This window comes from Bactrocera tryoni, chromosome 2 (genome assembly GCF_016617805.1).
Source record: "Bactrocera tryoni isolate S06 chromosome 2, CSIRO_BtryS06_freeze2, whole genome shotgun sequence".
NCBI classification, from domain to species: domain Eukaryota; kingdom Metazoa; phylum Arthropoda; class Insecta; order Diptera; family Tephritidae; genus Bactrocera; species Bactrocera tryoni.
The window spans coordinates 77,824,990-77,842,285 of NC_052500.1; the positions used below are offsets into that span (position 1 = coordinate 77,824,990).

Here is a 17,296-nt window from a genome sequence, read left to right on the forward strand (position 1 = left end):
CTCCGGAAGGCCTGTCGTCGAAAATTGCGATAAAATCGCTGAATTAGTCGAAAGAGACCGGCATAGTAGCAGCCGTACCATCGGTCAAGAGCTGGGCATGAGTCATCAAAAATTCATTTCAATTTCAATAAAAAAAAAAATCAATAAAAATACCGCAAGACTTTTTTGACAACCCATTATCTCTCCAGTCATAATACCTCGTCAGAAACGAACTAACTCAACGTAAGAGACTAAAATAAGGCGGTTAAGAGAAGTAATAATTTTTATTCAAATCAAGCTCGCTTAGCTAAATTCACATTTTGGTTTCAATTAAAGATTTTTTTTTTAATTTGCTAAGAGCCTATTATTTTAAATATAAATATTTGTATGAACTTAAAAGTTTTTACCTTGAAATTTGCATACAATATTTAAAACGCTTAAAGATCAATACTACAAAACATAAATAATACTAAATTGAAATAATCTTGTATTACACTAACGGTAAAATATTTAACGCATTGTTAACAAATATACATTAAACAAAGGAAACTTTTTTTTTCAAATATTTATAACACTTTGATTTTGTAACGAAAAAAATTAAAAAGTAAAAACAAGAATATAATACAACAATTAATTTCTTTAAATTTGTTTAACCCCATTAGACATATTTTTAAAAGTTTTCCATTGGTCAACACTACCCCGAACTCTCCAGTCGTTCTTCTTCGGGCACATTGCGATATTCAACAAGCGATTGACCACCATCACCAATACGCCGTGACTCCCAGTTCCACACGCGTGAGAGATGACGGCGTATTTCTTCGAACCGACGCCAACGCCACCAACCCCATTTGAAGCAACCCCACGCAATGAAGGAGCAAACACCGAACAAGAAGCAAGACATAATTATCTTGCCGGCATAGCCCTTTTTTTGCTCGGTAACAGCGCCCATTTTAACGATAGCCGATTGAAACGGACAAATAGTGATCGGCATCCAAGGCGTGAGGAAGCCACCGGCCAGCGAGAAAACACGCACCGCTACCTCATTGAAGGGCGCATGCAATTGTGCGATTAATTGATAATTATTAAATTCATGTTGGGAACGTGTTACGCACTCGTTGTGTGATCGAAAAGTATCGGCATCTGGTTGATGTAGACGGAAATGCACCACATAAGAGGTGATCATACCGTTCGCATTCTGCGGTTCCGGAAAGTATACGTGAAACTCATTGAGACCGCCAACACGACAAGCCATTAGCGATTCCAAACTGTCGCCGCTAATGGAGAAGTTCGTGCGCGTCGAGTGAAAAGCGTATGCACCACAACCTGCTTCGTTGCAGGACTGCACCTGTAGCGTATACAGGCTAAAACGTTTCAAATGCGTAATGATTGTCGCATTACGCGACGTTGCATCCAAATTCTTTCTTAACCATGCGTTCAGTGGCGAAACCGTACCGGGCGACAGCTCGGCCAAGTTGGTGTCGGGACGACAATTTTCCATTTTATCCAAATTACACTCGAATAGTTTGCGCATATTGTGCACGAAGCGATGATCGTCTGCTTCTTCTTCCTTGCGCCTGCAACATGCATCCTCATCCTCGTCATTGCTGACAAATGTGTCCTTGTCGTGATACATGTGACTCGGTTGCACGCAGAAATCACGATGATCCAACAACAGTTTATTGTCGGTCAGATTATAGACCTCCAGTTTATAATAGGTTACGACATCGTCAGGCGAATGTTCCAGTTGCACTGTGAGTGAAACATCATTTTTCCGCACGATATTGATTGTTGGCGGTGCCGGCAGGTCCACTCTCGTGGTCATATACATCAAATCACTTCGAGTATCGTGTATGTCGGCGAGTCCGAAGGTTTTCACCAGACATGCGTAACGTGTTCTTGGCTTCAAATCCTTTGCGGTATATATGTAGTGTGTCTCATTGCTTTCTAAGTCCTTTGGAAAAGCGAGTATGCGAGTCCATTGAATTCTTCTGCAGATATGTGTATCCAGCTCGCTGTGCTCTACAAACTCCTCATTCGCTGCTATCGGACGATACATGATTTCCACTTCGCTAGATGTTTGCTCTTTGGGCCAGCTGAATTTCGCTGAACGATGAGATAATATCTGTGGGGTTATGAAAAAAACAGAGCTACAGTAACAGGCAACAGTTTCTTAAGGAGTGAAAAACTTAATGTGTAGATATGAGCGGGTTTGTGAGATATTGGGAAAGTGGAATGCTGTAGGTTGGGTTCGATTAGTTTAAACTGGTAGGCCAATAAGCCATGCATCGACCAGCCTTGGTTCTTTGCGATACCAGATGGAGTTCAGTTCCTAGGTCCAAGAGAAGTATTCAACCTTTAGGATGCCTGCGCTTGATGCGAATTTTAACAGACTCTTCGGCCTCACTATCGATACCTCCTCCAGTGTAACATACCGTGAGGACCCCAGATGCTTACAGCGTAGTCTTGCCAATGCGAGACAATTGCATAAGAGAATGTTTTCCTGGAGCCCTGCTCTAAACATTTCCTGCAGTCTTCCCGATCTGTAAACCTCATTCTGCGGGCATGTGCCGCTATCAGTCAGTGACCAGTAAGTATTCTGATAATTTTCCTAAAGTCTCTTCTATCGAACTATCAAACTAGCCACTCAAGTCTCTATAATCGAAAAGAAATTCTGTTGGCAGTCCTAGGCCGGAAAAAATCAGAGTCCGTTCCGTTTACGTAGACCGGACTGTCATGGGAACGACACGAATCGATGTTCTTGAATGTGGCATGCTTTCATACTCTTTAAGTTGCTTCCAAAAATAACAAGTGACTCTCCGCCAAAAAGACATCAATATGCTCAGCATACTCACCTCAATGTGCAAAGACAATTTCGCGGGATCACACAGCACCTCCTGATCGTTTACTTGTAATGCGTCTTTCAGTACATCGTGTCTCACTTTTCGCGCGAATTCACGCAATTTACGATTGCACAACTTTTTATTCATCTCCACATACATGCTGCCATGTACCACCTCGAAATTCTTCTGCGGTTGCCACAAATCTTTCAAGTTCTCGTTATCATATAAAACGAGTCCGTACAAGCCGGCTTCCAAAAGTTCCCCTCTACCGGAGATCCTCTGTAAACCTTTAAGAAACTTTAAACTCGTAAGTCCGTCGGAACTAAAGAAAAAATGCCAGCAGTTTGAATAAAACAATAAATTATTTATGGAAAATTATGGCTTACCCGATGATTTTCAAATAGCCACCGATCTCTTGTAAATTACCCAAACTGTTCACTAAATCATCCTCGTTGACCGTATTGCGTATGGATATGATTACGCTCGCGTTGAGCGACTTGCAGCCGCGCAGACGATCGGCATCGCCCAAATTGAATATGGTATAGATATTGTCGCGCATTTCCACATCGCATGGTATGCAATTAATTATGTCACGTCCATTGACCTAGGTAGGAAATTGAGGTTTAAGCAATTTTAGCCTAAAATTTTTAAAATATATACGCTTACATCAAATACCCAACCTTCCGGACACTGTATCAAGCATTTGTTGTCCTTTACAGTCATGCTAGTTATATTAAAGAGTTTCACACACTCATCCTTCGTATGACAGGTTTGATCAATTTCCAATAAGTATCTGAAATATAACATAGTTATTACAATATGTTGAATCCGAGCGTCCGGGGTAGTATCTTCTATTCATTGAATATATAACTATATTGCTACAGTGTACCAAGAGATGATTTAATACATTTGCTGAGTATTCCATTGTACCAATATTCCAGACATATGTCGGAAAGCTACTGTCCTCCCCCGTCTTTCTCGGTAAATGTCATTCATCTGAAAAGTCCTCTCTCAACGAACAAGGACCAAGCTCTACAAGTCACTCATCAACCCCATTCTGCTATATGGTGCAGAAGCATAGACGATGACACCATCTGATGAGTTAGCGTTACGAGTTTTCGAGAGAAAGGTTCTTCGCAATATTTATGGTCCTTTGCGCATTAGCAACGGCAAATACCACAGTCGATGGAATGCGAATCAAAAGAGAGCGGCTGCACTGGCTATATCATGTTGTCCGAATAGTTGAAAACACTCCAGCTCTGAGAATATTCGACGCAGTACCCGCCAGGGGAAGCGGAGGAAAAGGAAGACCTCCACTCCTTTGGAAAGACCAGGTGGACAAGGATGTGGGTACACTTGGAATCAACAATTGGCGCCAAACAGTGACAAGAAGAATTAAGCTGAGCCTAAACAACAATAATTTTTTCACACAAATATGTCGAACTTGTTCCTGAAAAAGTTTTTTTGCCGGTAGTGCTTATTAACTCTTTTAATATGAATAAAACTTCAGCCGAACGTCATCGTATTTTGGTGAATGTTTATGGTGAATATGTTCTAGGTGATCAAACGTGCCAAAATGGTTTGGCCGACTTAAAAGCGGTGATTTTGGCTAGGAATATGAATAACATCCTGAGCGGTCAAAAAAGTTTGAAGATGAGAAATTGGAAGCATTACTCGATAAATATTGTTGCCAAACACAGGAAGAGCCCGCAAATTCTTTGGGGGTAATGGTTTAAAAGCAAGCTTTACGCGATGAAGATTACTGCAAAAGACAAGCTCGCAAAATCTTTGGGAAGGAATCAAGCAACCTTTTAAAAGAAGCCGGATACATTCAAAAGAAACGAAATCCGGTGTCATATGAATTGAAGTCAAGAGACTTTGAAAGACGATTTTGCATATCAAAAATGCGGCCTACACACATCAAAAATAAGTCGTTTTTAATCCAAATATGAGTATGAAAGATGGTATAAAACAGATCAATTCTAAACGCAAAAAATCATATGTGAAATCTGGCCAACCCAACAGCGGCTGGGAAATTTTGCCTAACCCACCTTATCCCCTTCTGACTACAATTCGCTTCAGTCGTTTCGGAACACTCTCACTGGAATACGGTTCACATCAGAATAGGGTATCATAAATTGGCTTAATTCATTCTTAGTCGCTAGGCCGACACTATTCTGAGCAATAATCTGAATTATAAGAGTGATCCATTTCGAGGTTCCCTATGTTTTTAAAGAAAAAACACAGAAACTTCAAACTTAATTGTTCAATTCACAACCTGCCGTAAAGCATCGTAAAATCGTAAAATTATAAATTTTTACACTTGTTTTTTTTATAATTCTACGATTTTACGATGCTTTACGACAGGTTGTGAATTGCTCAAATTATCATTCAAAAAGAACATAATTTGGCATTTATTTTTTGAAGATTATCTCTTTCAAATGTTGGTCGCGACTACGTCTTAGATCGTCCATCCGTTGAGTCCAATTTTTTATGACTCGTTCGTGCATTTCAACTGGTAACTGGCGAATGACATTCGTGACGTTTTGCTTTAAATCGAAGGGGACGCATAGATTTTAGATTTTACATATTCTCACAGGAAAAAGTCTAACGGTGTGATATCACACGATCTTGGTAGCCAAACGAAATGGTAGCTCTTGAATTTTTTAGGTTTGCTCTTTGTCCCAAATGCGGCAATTTTGTTTGCTTAAAAAAACGTCAGATTTTCTTGCAACTTTTCAGGAGCCCATAGAGCGATTCGTTGTCGTTTGGGAAGGACGAACGGCTTTAGTTCTCGCAATAACTGTAGTTTCTATGCTTTCAATTTAAGACCTCGAAGTAAAATGGCCAAGTCGTTCCATACGTCAGTTCGAGTTGCTACGAACGGCGCCGAAACGACGCTCCACGGTCTACGTGGACTCTCAGCCACGGCTATATTTTCTCCATTGAGTGCTGCACGTGATCTATTAGGTCGAATATTATCCAATAATTAATGCGGGATATCAAGATAGGTGATGATGTTGCGAATAGTACGCTCAGTAGGCCAATTATGTTCAGCGATGCGCGCGAAACACATTCTCTACAGAACATGCATATTCGTAATAAAGTTGAACGATTTGTAAACTTTGTTCAAGCGTAAGTCTTTCCATGTTGAAACGCGTGATCAGTCGAAAACAGGCTATTGAGAAAAGTACTCCTACTTGGATCACTCGCTACTATTGTACTTTATTTTTTTAAATAAACGTTCAAATTTTAAAAACAAAAACCGCAAGAGTATAGTTATAGACCCATTAGGACAAAGAGTTCGTTACATATCGTAGGTTTAGTTAAGTTTATAAGTTATATACATATTTTCTCATTGATTGGTCTATACTCACTTATCTGGTGGACACTCCTTCACGCAGTTACCGTGGTCCTCCCGATTTTTACACGTGTAGCAACCATCACTTGAACTATTGTAGCAGCCGCCGAGACATTCACTGTGACAATGCTGAATACCTCTAAAGAAATTGGAAGAAGACATTAATGCCCGGTTTCACAGTCCATACTTAAGTTGTGCCTAAATAAAATCTTAGCTAAGTATTGTCGCAAACTGAGTGGTCGTTTGCGTTTCACAGTCAATGCTCAATTTCTATAAAATTTTATTATGATATATGGCAACGTTATGGGCAACATATGTTTTACAAATGTCATTCACAAAAATATGTTTGAAATATTTAAATTATAACAGACAATACATAAATTTGCGAGGAAAATTATATCAAAAATTGATGAAAACAACAAAAGAACCCCAAATTTCATCACTAGCGAGTCGGAGCACCTATGGGAACTGAAGGAAAAGTAATAAGCTGTTATTGAGTGCAAACGAACGGACACTTGCCCTACGCTACGAAAGATGTCGCTGAAAATTCAAAGCAAATTCAAAACAAAAATCAGCTGTTATTTAAGCACTGCTTAAGTCTCCCCTTTTCAGTACTTAAGCATTACAAAAGTATGAACTGTAAAACAATATTTTCCTGTTTTATCTTAAGTACAACATAAGTATGGACTGTGAAACCGGGCCTAAGAATTGTTTTAGGAATAAATAATATTATTATAATTCAAAGAAGACAGTTAAAAAAAAGTTTTCAGAAATTGATTTGTTTTTAACCATTAATTGGTTCCGCGCACAGGAATTAAGATCTTGATGGTTGTGGCGGGTCCAGTATATAGTATGTATATATATAGTATATTTAGTATATTGCACATTATGCAAAATAGATCAGCAAAACAAAATTCAATCAAAGACAGCATCAGTGCAATATTTGGGTGGTCATTTGCAATAACATTTTTTAATAATCAGTGAAATAGATTTAACCGTGAAATTTCAAGTGAGTGTTTTTTTATATTCGCAAACCCTAAGGCTGCATGCGCATTAGCCTTCGTTGGTTGCTGACTGTTTTCTTTATCCGAATCTATCAGAATTAAAATCGTTTGATATTGCTTGATAGTTAAATGACTTTTAAGGCATTATATACAGTTAGAATTTTCAAGAAATCAATTTTTTATATTTTATTTTCTTAATGTACATATATTTCAGAATACGCACAGAAAATTTCATATCGTTCCGTTGAATATTTTCGAAGTTACACGCAAATTTGAAAAGGCCTTTCAGTGTGCTTGGAAGTGCATTCCAAACTTTAAACGCGTTTTTCTCAAAATGATGTTTTGAAAGTCGGTGACCAACATCGAAAACGGCTAAGCCGACTAGTCTCAAAATTTAACACGAGCTTCTTAAATATATTTTTTTGTAATTAAAAGAAGAATTTTTCTCACCGATAAATTTTTTTTGTAAGCACTTTAAGGCCGAAATTCTGGTCTAAAATCGATTTTTTCTTTTGAGAAACCGCCATTTTGTCAAAAAAATTTATTTTGCTTATTTCTTCTATTTGCTTTACTATATTTAACATTACTTTAACGAAGTCTGTTTGGTTTTGGGTTTGGAGGATCCAGTTCAGAGATATAGTCACCGCAATACGTCTTTTCTGAGTGGAGTTCCCGGTGATCTGCTGTAGTTCCTTTCAAAATAAATATTTTACCAATACTACGTCTTAAAATACAGTTTAAAGATACCATAATATGTGTCCCAATTTTTGGATCAATAAATTTAAAAGTTTTCTCAGAAAAAATTCTGGAAAATTCGTTTTTTTCGGCCATCTAACTGTATGTAACCGTTTAATCTGATATTTCAAACTTTTCAAAACTCTTTTCAAATAAATTTTATTTCAATAAATTATTACTTACTTGGCTGCATCAATTAGATTGTCATTCTCAAAACGCTGACAAACATCATTCGACCAACAATGTTCGGTAACACAGTTTTGACAAACGGTTTTCTTGGGGCAATCTTCTGGCGCCTTGGGAAAAACATGATTTTCACCCACCGACAATGTGATGCGATCAAAATCAATCTAAAATTTGTGATTTATAATTAGTTTTTCAATAAAGCAATGAGAACATATAAAAAGAAATATACCTTGTCTAAATTGCAGAGCTTCGGACAGTTGTTTATGTAAATGTGGCCACGTTGTATCGCTATTAATGAAGGGAATTCCAACTGAAAAAATTGGAACAATGTATATAAAGTTTCGCTTTAATAATATATGTATTTCGCTTTAATATATATATGTATGCACCTTTGTATGTATATTTAATGAGAAACTAAAATAAATTCAAAACTTAAAGGTCAAAGAGAATTTTACACAAAACTTAAATTCTGGCTACTAATTCGACAAAACCGACAGCATGTTTTAACCTAAAGGTTAGGTTAGATTAATTTGGTAGGCCAATAAGCCACGCATAGAAAAGTTTTGAGCCTTTGCGATACCAGATGGATGTCAGTTGCTGGGTCTATGAGGAGTAGCGATCCATTAGTATGCCCTCCCTACGCTCTTGACGCGAATTTTAACAGACTCTGTGGCCTCACAATCGATACCTTCTCCATGATACACTGGAGGGACCGTGGAGATCCCAGATGCTTACAGCGTAGTCTTCCCAATGCGGGACAAGTGCACAAGTGATGCTCCATTGTTTCCCTGGTGTCTAGCTCTACACATTTCCTGCAGTCTTCCCGATCGTCACCCCCATTTTGCTGGCGTGTGTCGCCACAAAACAGACCTAATATTCTCAAACTTGCTGTTTCTAATGTACAAGTATCATGTATCAGCATATGAAGTATTAAAGATTTTTAAGTAGGCTCTCCAGATTTGATTTGAAGCTTAAAGACTTAATTAATGTCGAAAAAGTGAGAAAAGACGTCAATGTTCGCATTAACCTGAGTTGGACTCGTTTAACTCTACTATGACTTTTTGTAACAAAATTCTCATGTAGATCAAATCTAACTACATATATTCGTGCGATTTTTTTTTTTAATTTGAACGCTTACTTAAGAAAAATAGTATTATTCAAAGTATTGCCCATCTGAAGCTATAATATTTTCCCATCTTTCTGGCAATTTGTGGATTCTATTCCATAAGAATTGAACCTGCTTGACGAGCAGGAATGAATCAAATCAATCCTTGTTACATTATTTTAGTGTGAAGGCGTTCTACATCGACCGAAACAAGAGGTAGTTAGGAGGGACAAGGTCTTGGCTATAAGGCGAGTGAAGCAAAACTTCTTAGCCGCCGGTCTTTAATTATAAGACTGAGCTTTATAATGGTAAAAAATTATTACGTATAAAGTCACAAATTTGCCCAGTTTTAGAAGCTCATGAAACAACAGAATCTTTTGTTCGAAAAACCCTTTTCATAGTCTCTTGGCTTCAATTCATATTACCCCCATTTTCCTTGCTTTTGATTGTGTCGAGTAATGCGTTCAGTTCCTTATCTTCAAACTTTTATGTGCATTTAAGACGTTCTTCGTATTCGAAGCCAAAATCACCATTTTTAAGTCGGTCAAACCACTTTGGTACGTTTGCTCAGCTAGAGAATATTCACCATAAACATTCACCATATACGATGACTTTTGGCTGATGTTTTCTTACAAAACACATTTTCCGACACAAAGATCGGTATGCTATATACTACATATGCATATTTGAATAAAAAAAATAAAATCATTAGCTTTGTTTCTTATCTCCTTACTGTTGCCAGCTACCACAATTTCTGCTGGAAAAGCGTTTCTTAACCCGAAAATTCAGCGAAATTTAGCAGAAGAGAGCGCAAGTTGGGAGCGTGAAAAGCTGAGAGAGCTCCTAGTTTCTGCTAGTGATATTTTTATTGATTAATCTTAAAGTGTTGATACTATGAGGTGATTGTGAAAAAATTGACGGATGGTAATTGTTTTTCAAACTGATAAACTTCCTTTTCAAAGGAATTTTAGGAATTATAAAAATTTGTTCGTCAGTTGTTTTAGATTATACATACTTTAGTACCTCTAATTGGATCACCCATTACTAACGTGAGACCTAGCATTCATTATTCAATAATATTCGACCGAATATTCGCAGCGGCAATCCGGACAGACGTATGGAACGCCTTGGCGCATTTTATGTCGAGATCTTAAATTGCAAGAGCATAAAATACAGCTTGTGGCACGAACTGAAGCCGCTCGACCAGGAAAGGTTACAAAAATATCCGACGTTTTCGAGCCAAATTTTGTTGAGCTATGAGGCCTATTTCTGACTCAATTGGTGTGTAAACAAGCAGAATTGCCACATTTGGGACGAAGAGCAACCTTAAGAGATTCATTTCATCCAGAAAAAGCAAAAGTTTGGTGTGGTTTGTGGGCCGGTGGAATCGTTGGTTCATATTTTATAAAAAAAATACGCCGGTGAGAACTTAACTGACTATTTGATGGCTAGAATTGAAGCTCATGATCTTGCCGACAATTGGTTTCAACAATACGCCGCAAATTTCCACACATCGCATAAATCAATGGATTTATTGAGCGAACACTTCGGTCGATTGGCCATTTTCCTATGGGGATATGTATAGTCTGAAAACTATGTGGACAATCGCTCCTTTGGTCTTGGTGTAAAACATCACGCGTGTCATTCGCCAGTTACCAGTCGAAATGCTCAAAAACTGGACTCAACGGATGGACCATCTGAGACGTAGCCGCGACCAACATTTAAGAGAAATAATCTTCAAGAAATAAATGTCAAAGTAACTATTATCGATTGATAATAAACATTCCCCAATAATTTTGAATTTTGTGTGTTTTTTCTTAAAAATAGTAGGGAACCTCGAAATGTCTCACCCTTTGTATACATACATGTACATATGTATATGAATGATCAACATAATAATCTGAGTCTACTTATCCAAGTTCGTTAGTTCATCTGCATATACGCGAAATAGTCCATCTAGTTTTGGAGATATCGATCCGATATTTTGCACACGTTCCTTTTTCCCTAAAATCTATTCGAACCGCCGATACCGAACTACTATAGCTTATAGCTGACATACGAACTAACCGACGACAAGATATCTTAAATAAATTTGACACGAATAATTCCACAAAACAATGCTAAATCTCCGAAGATATTCATCTGCATAAAATACCGTTTTTCGCATTAAGTAACCTCAATTAACTTGAAAGTAGCTTATATCAAACAACTTAACTAAAAAGAACCAGCAAAACGCAAAGCAAGTCAAATTTGAGAAGATAATATCTACACTTACCGCTTCCAAATCGGGCATATTCGTAATGCCAAGAGCATAGTTGAGAAATAAACGGCGACCACGTATCACAGCCAAGTTGGGGAATAGATTACGTATGCTACGCAAACCGCGCGCATCGTGAAATATCAGAAAATCGCTGATTTCACGCAGTAGCGGAAAAGTATAATTCTCATGATGACACGGTTCCTTCGTATCATAGTTCTCCGCCGGTACCTGGACAATCAACAGGAAACCGCGTATAACAGTGCAGTTATGTAATTGTTCGAAACTCTCACAGTCATTACGCACATCAATGCTACGACACTCGCCCGGCTCGGTGCGCACTGGCCTAGGCGCTACGCGCGGATTTGTAGCTGCATTGACGGTGGGCAGACGACACACGGTGAGCAGTAAGCCCACAGTGCAAAGGAACACAATTAATAGGAACTTGTGGTTGGCGCATGCCAAATGTGGCGCACAAATGCTGCTTAGCGAATCGCTGCTGTTGTTGTGGCAAACATTTTTATTTGCGCATTGTTGTAGCCGTCGCGGCTTTACGATGGAGCGGGTGTGCGGTGCTGACAAGGCTGGCTGGCAAATTGCCATCCTCGGTGCTGTTTTATGCGGCGTATCAGCTGATTTCGACACTTTATGGTTGTTAAGATTGAGTTGAATTTTTGAAAATATATGTTTTGTGGATTTTTTTTATAATTTACTATATTATTTTTTTTTTTATTTTATTTAATTTTTTTTATTATTATTGTACACTACCGCGATTGCTGTGCTCCTGTAAGGAGTATTTGGCAGGTCAACGAATTACTCAACTTATTGGCAACAGTTTCGTGAAATATTGTTAAGGGATATTATTTTTTAAACACACTTTCACTTTTCTCTTACAAAATATTTACAGAAAAATCACAGTCGATCGACATTTTTAATTTTTTATGTTTTTTTTTACAAAATATTTTTTTATAGAAATTTTTTTACAAAAAGTATAAAATATTTTTATTTTTTTATTTTTATTAAATTTTTATATTTTTATTTTTATTTTAATACGATTTTTTTTCTCAACACTATTTAATTTATATTTTTGTTATTTTATTTTTAATTTATAAATTAATATTTAATTATTTTTTTCTCAACACTACTTTGTCCACGTGCTCCTCACTTCAATATCTTCACTTCCGACTTTTTATTCTCTTTATTTTTTATTTTCTTTTATTTCTATCATCACAGTTCACCACTAACTGCAATCAGTCGCTTCTTCACTCTACATATTCACCTTTTCGCGCGCTCATAAGCATTGTGCACGTGATCATTTGTTCGCGTGGGCTCCGCTGCTCTGCTGTGCGCTGCAGATCCTGCTGCGAGATTCACTTGATTTTACGTTATTCGATTAAATTTTGTTGTTGTCTTTTATTTCTTTTATAAATGCGCACGTTTTTGTTGTTATTTGTTTTTCTCACTTAGACAGTTACCTCGGTGTATTGTGTGTTTGCATATATGCATGCATGTGATACACTTGACTTGTGCTCCCTCCTTATTATTGTCTTATATTGACTGCTGTCGTTGTTTGCGTTTGCCGTTTGTCGTGAAAATTCGCAGTTAAGGTGCCAACTTACGTTTAATTAACATTACAATTTATGACGCCACATCGATCTCGATAGTATACGAATTTATGTTCGTCGCGCACATTTTTAAGGACGTCCATACAAAATGAGCACAATATAACAAAATGTTGTTCTTGTTGTCGAACGAAAAGAAATTTGTGTTTTTTTTTGCGAATAATTGGTTCCGTTTAGTAAGGTAAACAGGGGCGACAAGCAAAACACCTTAATGTAGACATGCATGAGAAAAAATCTGGATTACCATGTGATCAAATTTGAACCGGACTAACAAAAAAAATTATGTAAAAATGTTTATTATCGAAGTCAAAAGAGGCTCCTAAACAAAAGTATTCCAAGATTTAATCCTTCACTGTCTTCCGCGACTGACTTTTAATGGCTTTAAAAGACTCGTGGTGCTTTCCACGTAAAGAATTTTTTAGCTGCTAAAACAGAAAAATGTCAAATCTAACGAATACGGTGGCCGAGCGATGACTCTCCTTTCGCGTTCGTCCAAAAAGTCTGTCACAAGTTTCCTATAATGTGTCGGAATAAATCCAGTCGTTTACGAGAAATTACTTCAGTTGCCTCAAATTGACTAAGTAATGTTACTTATAAACCGTTTGACCGCATGGAACGAGTTCACGGTGAAACACACCGCGGTAATCAAAGAAAAAGATGAGCATTATCTTAATTTTTGACACACTTTGACGTGGTCTTTCGGTTACGCCTCATTTGATGAATATAGGGTCCTAAGCTACGTTGCTAAGCATTTCTTTTTCGGCCTCTATTCGACGTTGTTTTTGTAAAAGATTCTGGTCTTTCTCTCATAAGGCAAGTCTTCGATGACTTCACGACCTTCACTGAATGCTTTGTGTCACCCAAATACTTATGCTCGAGTTAAAGTAAAATCCCCAAAACACTTCTGCAACATTTTCCTTGAATTTGTAGTTTTGATTCCATTGGAAACACAAAATTTCAAGTAAACACGTTGTACAACTTTCTTCACGGAACAAATCGCCAGACAAACTTTTCGTGCCGTAAAGAACAGCTGCCAAACACATGTTATTTGATATAAGGACTTCATAGTATGACCATATAAAAAGATTTTACTAATCTAGGAAACTTTTTTTTATCGATTCGGTTTGCGCGTGCAGTTTAAATGCATCAGTCCGAGTCAAATTTGATCAGATGGTATTTACTGAATTATAGTACATCAAAATCTCAAAAATCACTGCGTTTTTTCAAGAGCAATTTTTAAAATACAAAAATTTATGAAAATAATTTTTAACCATTTAAATAAAATTTTATAAAATTGATGTCTAAATTTAAATAATTTTTTTTTTGGCTAGATGATTTTTTTAATTTTTGAATATTAGTTAATAATAACATTTTTTTTTGACTAGATAATTTTTTCATCTCTAATATTTATAATTAGTAATAAGAAATATTAAAAATGAATAAATAATTAATCACATGCAATTCACCACTCAATTTCAAGTCAGAAACACGTGTTCCTCATTGCACAAAACTTGTTTGAATTATTAAATTGTTTCCATAATTATTTGAAACAGCATCAATTTTTCACAAAATATTGCTTTCTAACCTTTCAAAAAATATCACTTTTTAACTTTACAATGGACAAACAAATTAAAAAAATTAAGACAATATCAATTAAAAAATAGACGCCCGAACACACAACGTGGGCGAGTGTTAAAGGTTAAATGCGCCAATTGTTGCGTTCCCATAGCACTTGCGCTAAGCGTAAAATTATTTTTACTATAGAACAACAACAATATCAACAGTTATAAATATAATTTCCGATGCGTTCATTTACTTTTTGTTGGTTTGGTAGCACAGTTAATCGATTCAAGTTAGGCTTCACTAAAAAATATGGATTCTTTTTCACAAAAATTCTTTAGAGCTCCGATAGATTAAGAATGTTTAAAAAAAGTCACTTCATTATACGAAAACTAATAATATCAGAAAAGACACATGCATGAATTTTGAAATTTTCGAGAAATTGTTTAGAATGCAAGGCGTTTCAACATTTTTGGGATTTTTTTGAAAAAATAACTCTCTTAAGTATTTCTAAAAAACTCTTTAACAACGTGTAGCCTTGGGAAAGAACCTCTATAAATATACTCCAATTGTGAAAAAAAAAAACAATTAAGAAGAATTAAGTTTGGGTGCAACCGAATATTTTATACTCTTGCAACTTGTAAGAATCAAAGCAATGGAGGGTCGGAATCCAAGCTATTATATATACAATTTAACTTCCCTTACTCGAATCATCATAATCCACGAAAAAACTTCGAGTTTGAAAGGTTTCGAGTTGTGGAAGGAAATTTTTATGAAAATTGACTTCCATTGCCCACTCAAGTGTTTGAGTTATGGAAGTTTAACTGTATTTTCCTCTATGTATAAGACTATAACACATACACTGACCAACATACTCGACAAAAGGTTTGTTAGAAAACGAATGTTGGGGGTGGTCTCATCGAACCGATTTTATATACATATTTTTGCCAATAACATACTTTAAATATGCCATATACTAATATAATGTTCTCTGAGTTTCATTAAGGTACCATCACCAATCATATGGAATAAAGTCACCCGGATGTTATATGTTTGTTATATGAGGGCTAGGTCAAGTTTTCGCCCGATTTCATCTATTTTAGGCATAGAGATAACTCAAATATTGGCCGATATATGCAGTATAAAATCACCAGGAAGTTCCAAAATCTGTATATCAAGCATATTGGGGATCAGAAAAGCAATGACTCATCAAAAAGTGGGCGGTGCCACACCCATCGCCCAATTCTCACACCGGCTCCCATAAAGCTCTCTCATATCATAATGTCTCTGGTGTATTTAGTTATCGATTTATTGCGCTTTTAGTAGTTTTGAAAAGTACTGTTATACCGTGAGCGGGGTTATCTTCCGATTTCATTCATTTTTACATTTTTCGGTAGGGGTATTTGTGCTAGACATATTTGGTTGTTGTTGCTTTATTGGTTTAGATTTTAAATTTATTTTCTCACAGGTGCTTTTGCGATCTCCTGTGCCAATTACAGGTTTATAATGGTTTGTCAAAAAAGTCTTGCGGTATTTTTATTGATTTTTTTTTTTTATTGAAATTGAAATGAATTTTTGATGACTCATGCCGAGCTCTTGACCGATGCTACGGCTGCTACTATGCCGGTCTCTTTCGACCAATTCAGCGATTTTATCGCAATTTTCGACGACAGGCCTTCCGGAGCGTGGCGCATCTTCGAACACCTCTACACCAGAACGAAAACGTTGAAACCATCGTTGTGCGGTGGAAATGGAAACTGTATCGGGTCCATAAACTGCACAAATTTTATTGGCGGCTTGAGATGCATTTTTGCCCTTATCGTAGTAGTACTGAAAAATATGCCGTATTTTCTCTTTATTTTGCTCCATGTTTGCGACGCTATAACTCACGACTTAAAAGAAACGACAATCAATCAAACACACGTTAGCGCGTGAAATGAGCTTTCCAAAAAGGTATAGCATGACCCGATGCGACGAATAAAACTACAACTACGCGCTTTCAGCGCCAACCAGCGAAAATACCGCAAAACTTCTTTGACAAGCTATTATCTTAATTTAGTGCTTAGTTATGGCACCTTATAGGTTTTTAATTAATGGCATTTTGTGGGTGTGGCAGTGTTCCGATTATGCCCATTTGCGAAATCATACTTTTTTGTGATTGCAGTTTCATCAAGGCTACGCTGGCTAGGTCATGTTGTCCGAATAGACGAAAACACTCCAGCTCTGAAAGTATTCGACGCAGCACCCGCCGGGGGAAGCAGAGGAAGAGGAAGACCTCCACTCCGTTGGAAGGACCAAGTGGAGAAGGACCTGGCTTCTCTTGGAATATCCAATTGGCGCCCCCTTACGAAGAGAAAAAACGACTGGCGCGCTGTTGTTAACTCGGCTATAATCGCGTAAGCGGTGTCTACGCCAATTAAGAAGAAGAAGTTTCATCAAGATATTTCTAGTCAAATTACATCTTGCACGGACGGACGGACAGATAGACAGTCATAAGGATTTCAACTCGTTTCGTCATCCTCATCATTTTTATACACTATGTACATAACCCTATATCTATCTCGAATAGTTTTAGGTGATACGTATAAACGATAGGTGAACAAAATTATTATACTCTGTAACAACGTGTAGCAAGGTTTTGATGTTT

General features: G+C 37.0%; 1 protein-coding gene and 1 long non-coding RNA gene across 2 annotated transcripts; both read right to left on the reverse strand.

Annotated features, from left to right (window-relative positions):
• Nucleotides 1-623: 623 nt before the first annotated feature.
• On the reverse strand, nt 624-12,365 carry LOC120768153 (insulin-like peptide receptor). Its single transcript, XM_040094714.1, has 8 exons — nt 11,486-12,365; nt 8,335-8,415; nt 8,103-8,269; nt 6,197-6,319; nt 3,486-3,612; nt 3,206-3,423; nt 2,832-3,141; nt 624-2,101 (listed from the first exon to the last, which is right to left on the reverse strand). Exons 1-8 carry the CDS (start codon nt 12,068-12,070, stop codon nt 674-676), a joined length of 3,039 nt encoding a protein of 1,012 aa, XP_039950648.1. The 5' UTR covers nt 12,071-12,365; the 3' UTR covers nt 624-673.
• A 281-nt stretch (nt 12,366-12,646) lies between these two features.
• On the reverse strand, nt 12,647-14,826 carry LOC120769579. Its single transcript, XR_005704856.1, has 2 exons — nt 14,675-14,826; nt 12,647-13,296 (listed from the first exon to the last, which is right to left on the reverse strand). It is a non-coding gene; the product is annotated as an uncharacterized LOC120769579 (long non-coding RNA).
• Nucleotides 14,827-17,296: the final 2,470 nt, after the last annotated feature.

Bases quoted from the DNA above. Each gene is read 5' to 3' on its own strand.
- LOC120768153 (XM_040094714.1), bottom strand. From the start codon at position 12,070: ATGGCAATTTGCCAGCCAGCCTTGTCAGCACCGCACACCCGCTCCATC. The intron at 3,613-6,196 runs GTGAGTATAGAC...GTTATATTTCAG, and splicing joins AAGGAGTGTCCACCAGATAA to ATACTTATTGGAAATTGATC. The intron at 3,424-3,485 runs GTAAGCGTATAT...TTTCCTACCTAG, and splicing joins CGGAAGGTTGGGTATTTGAT to GTCAATGGACGTGACATAAT.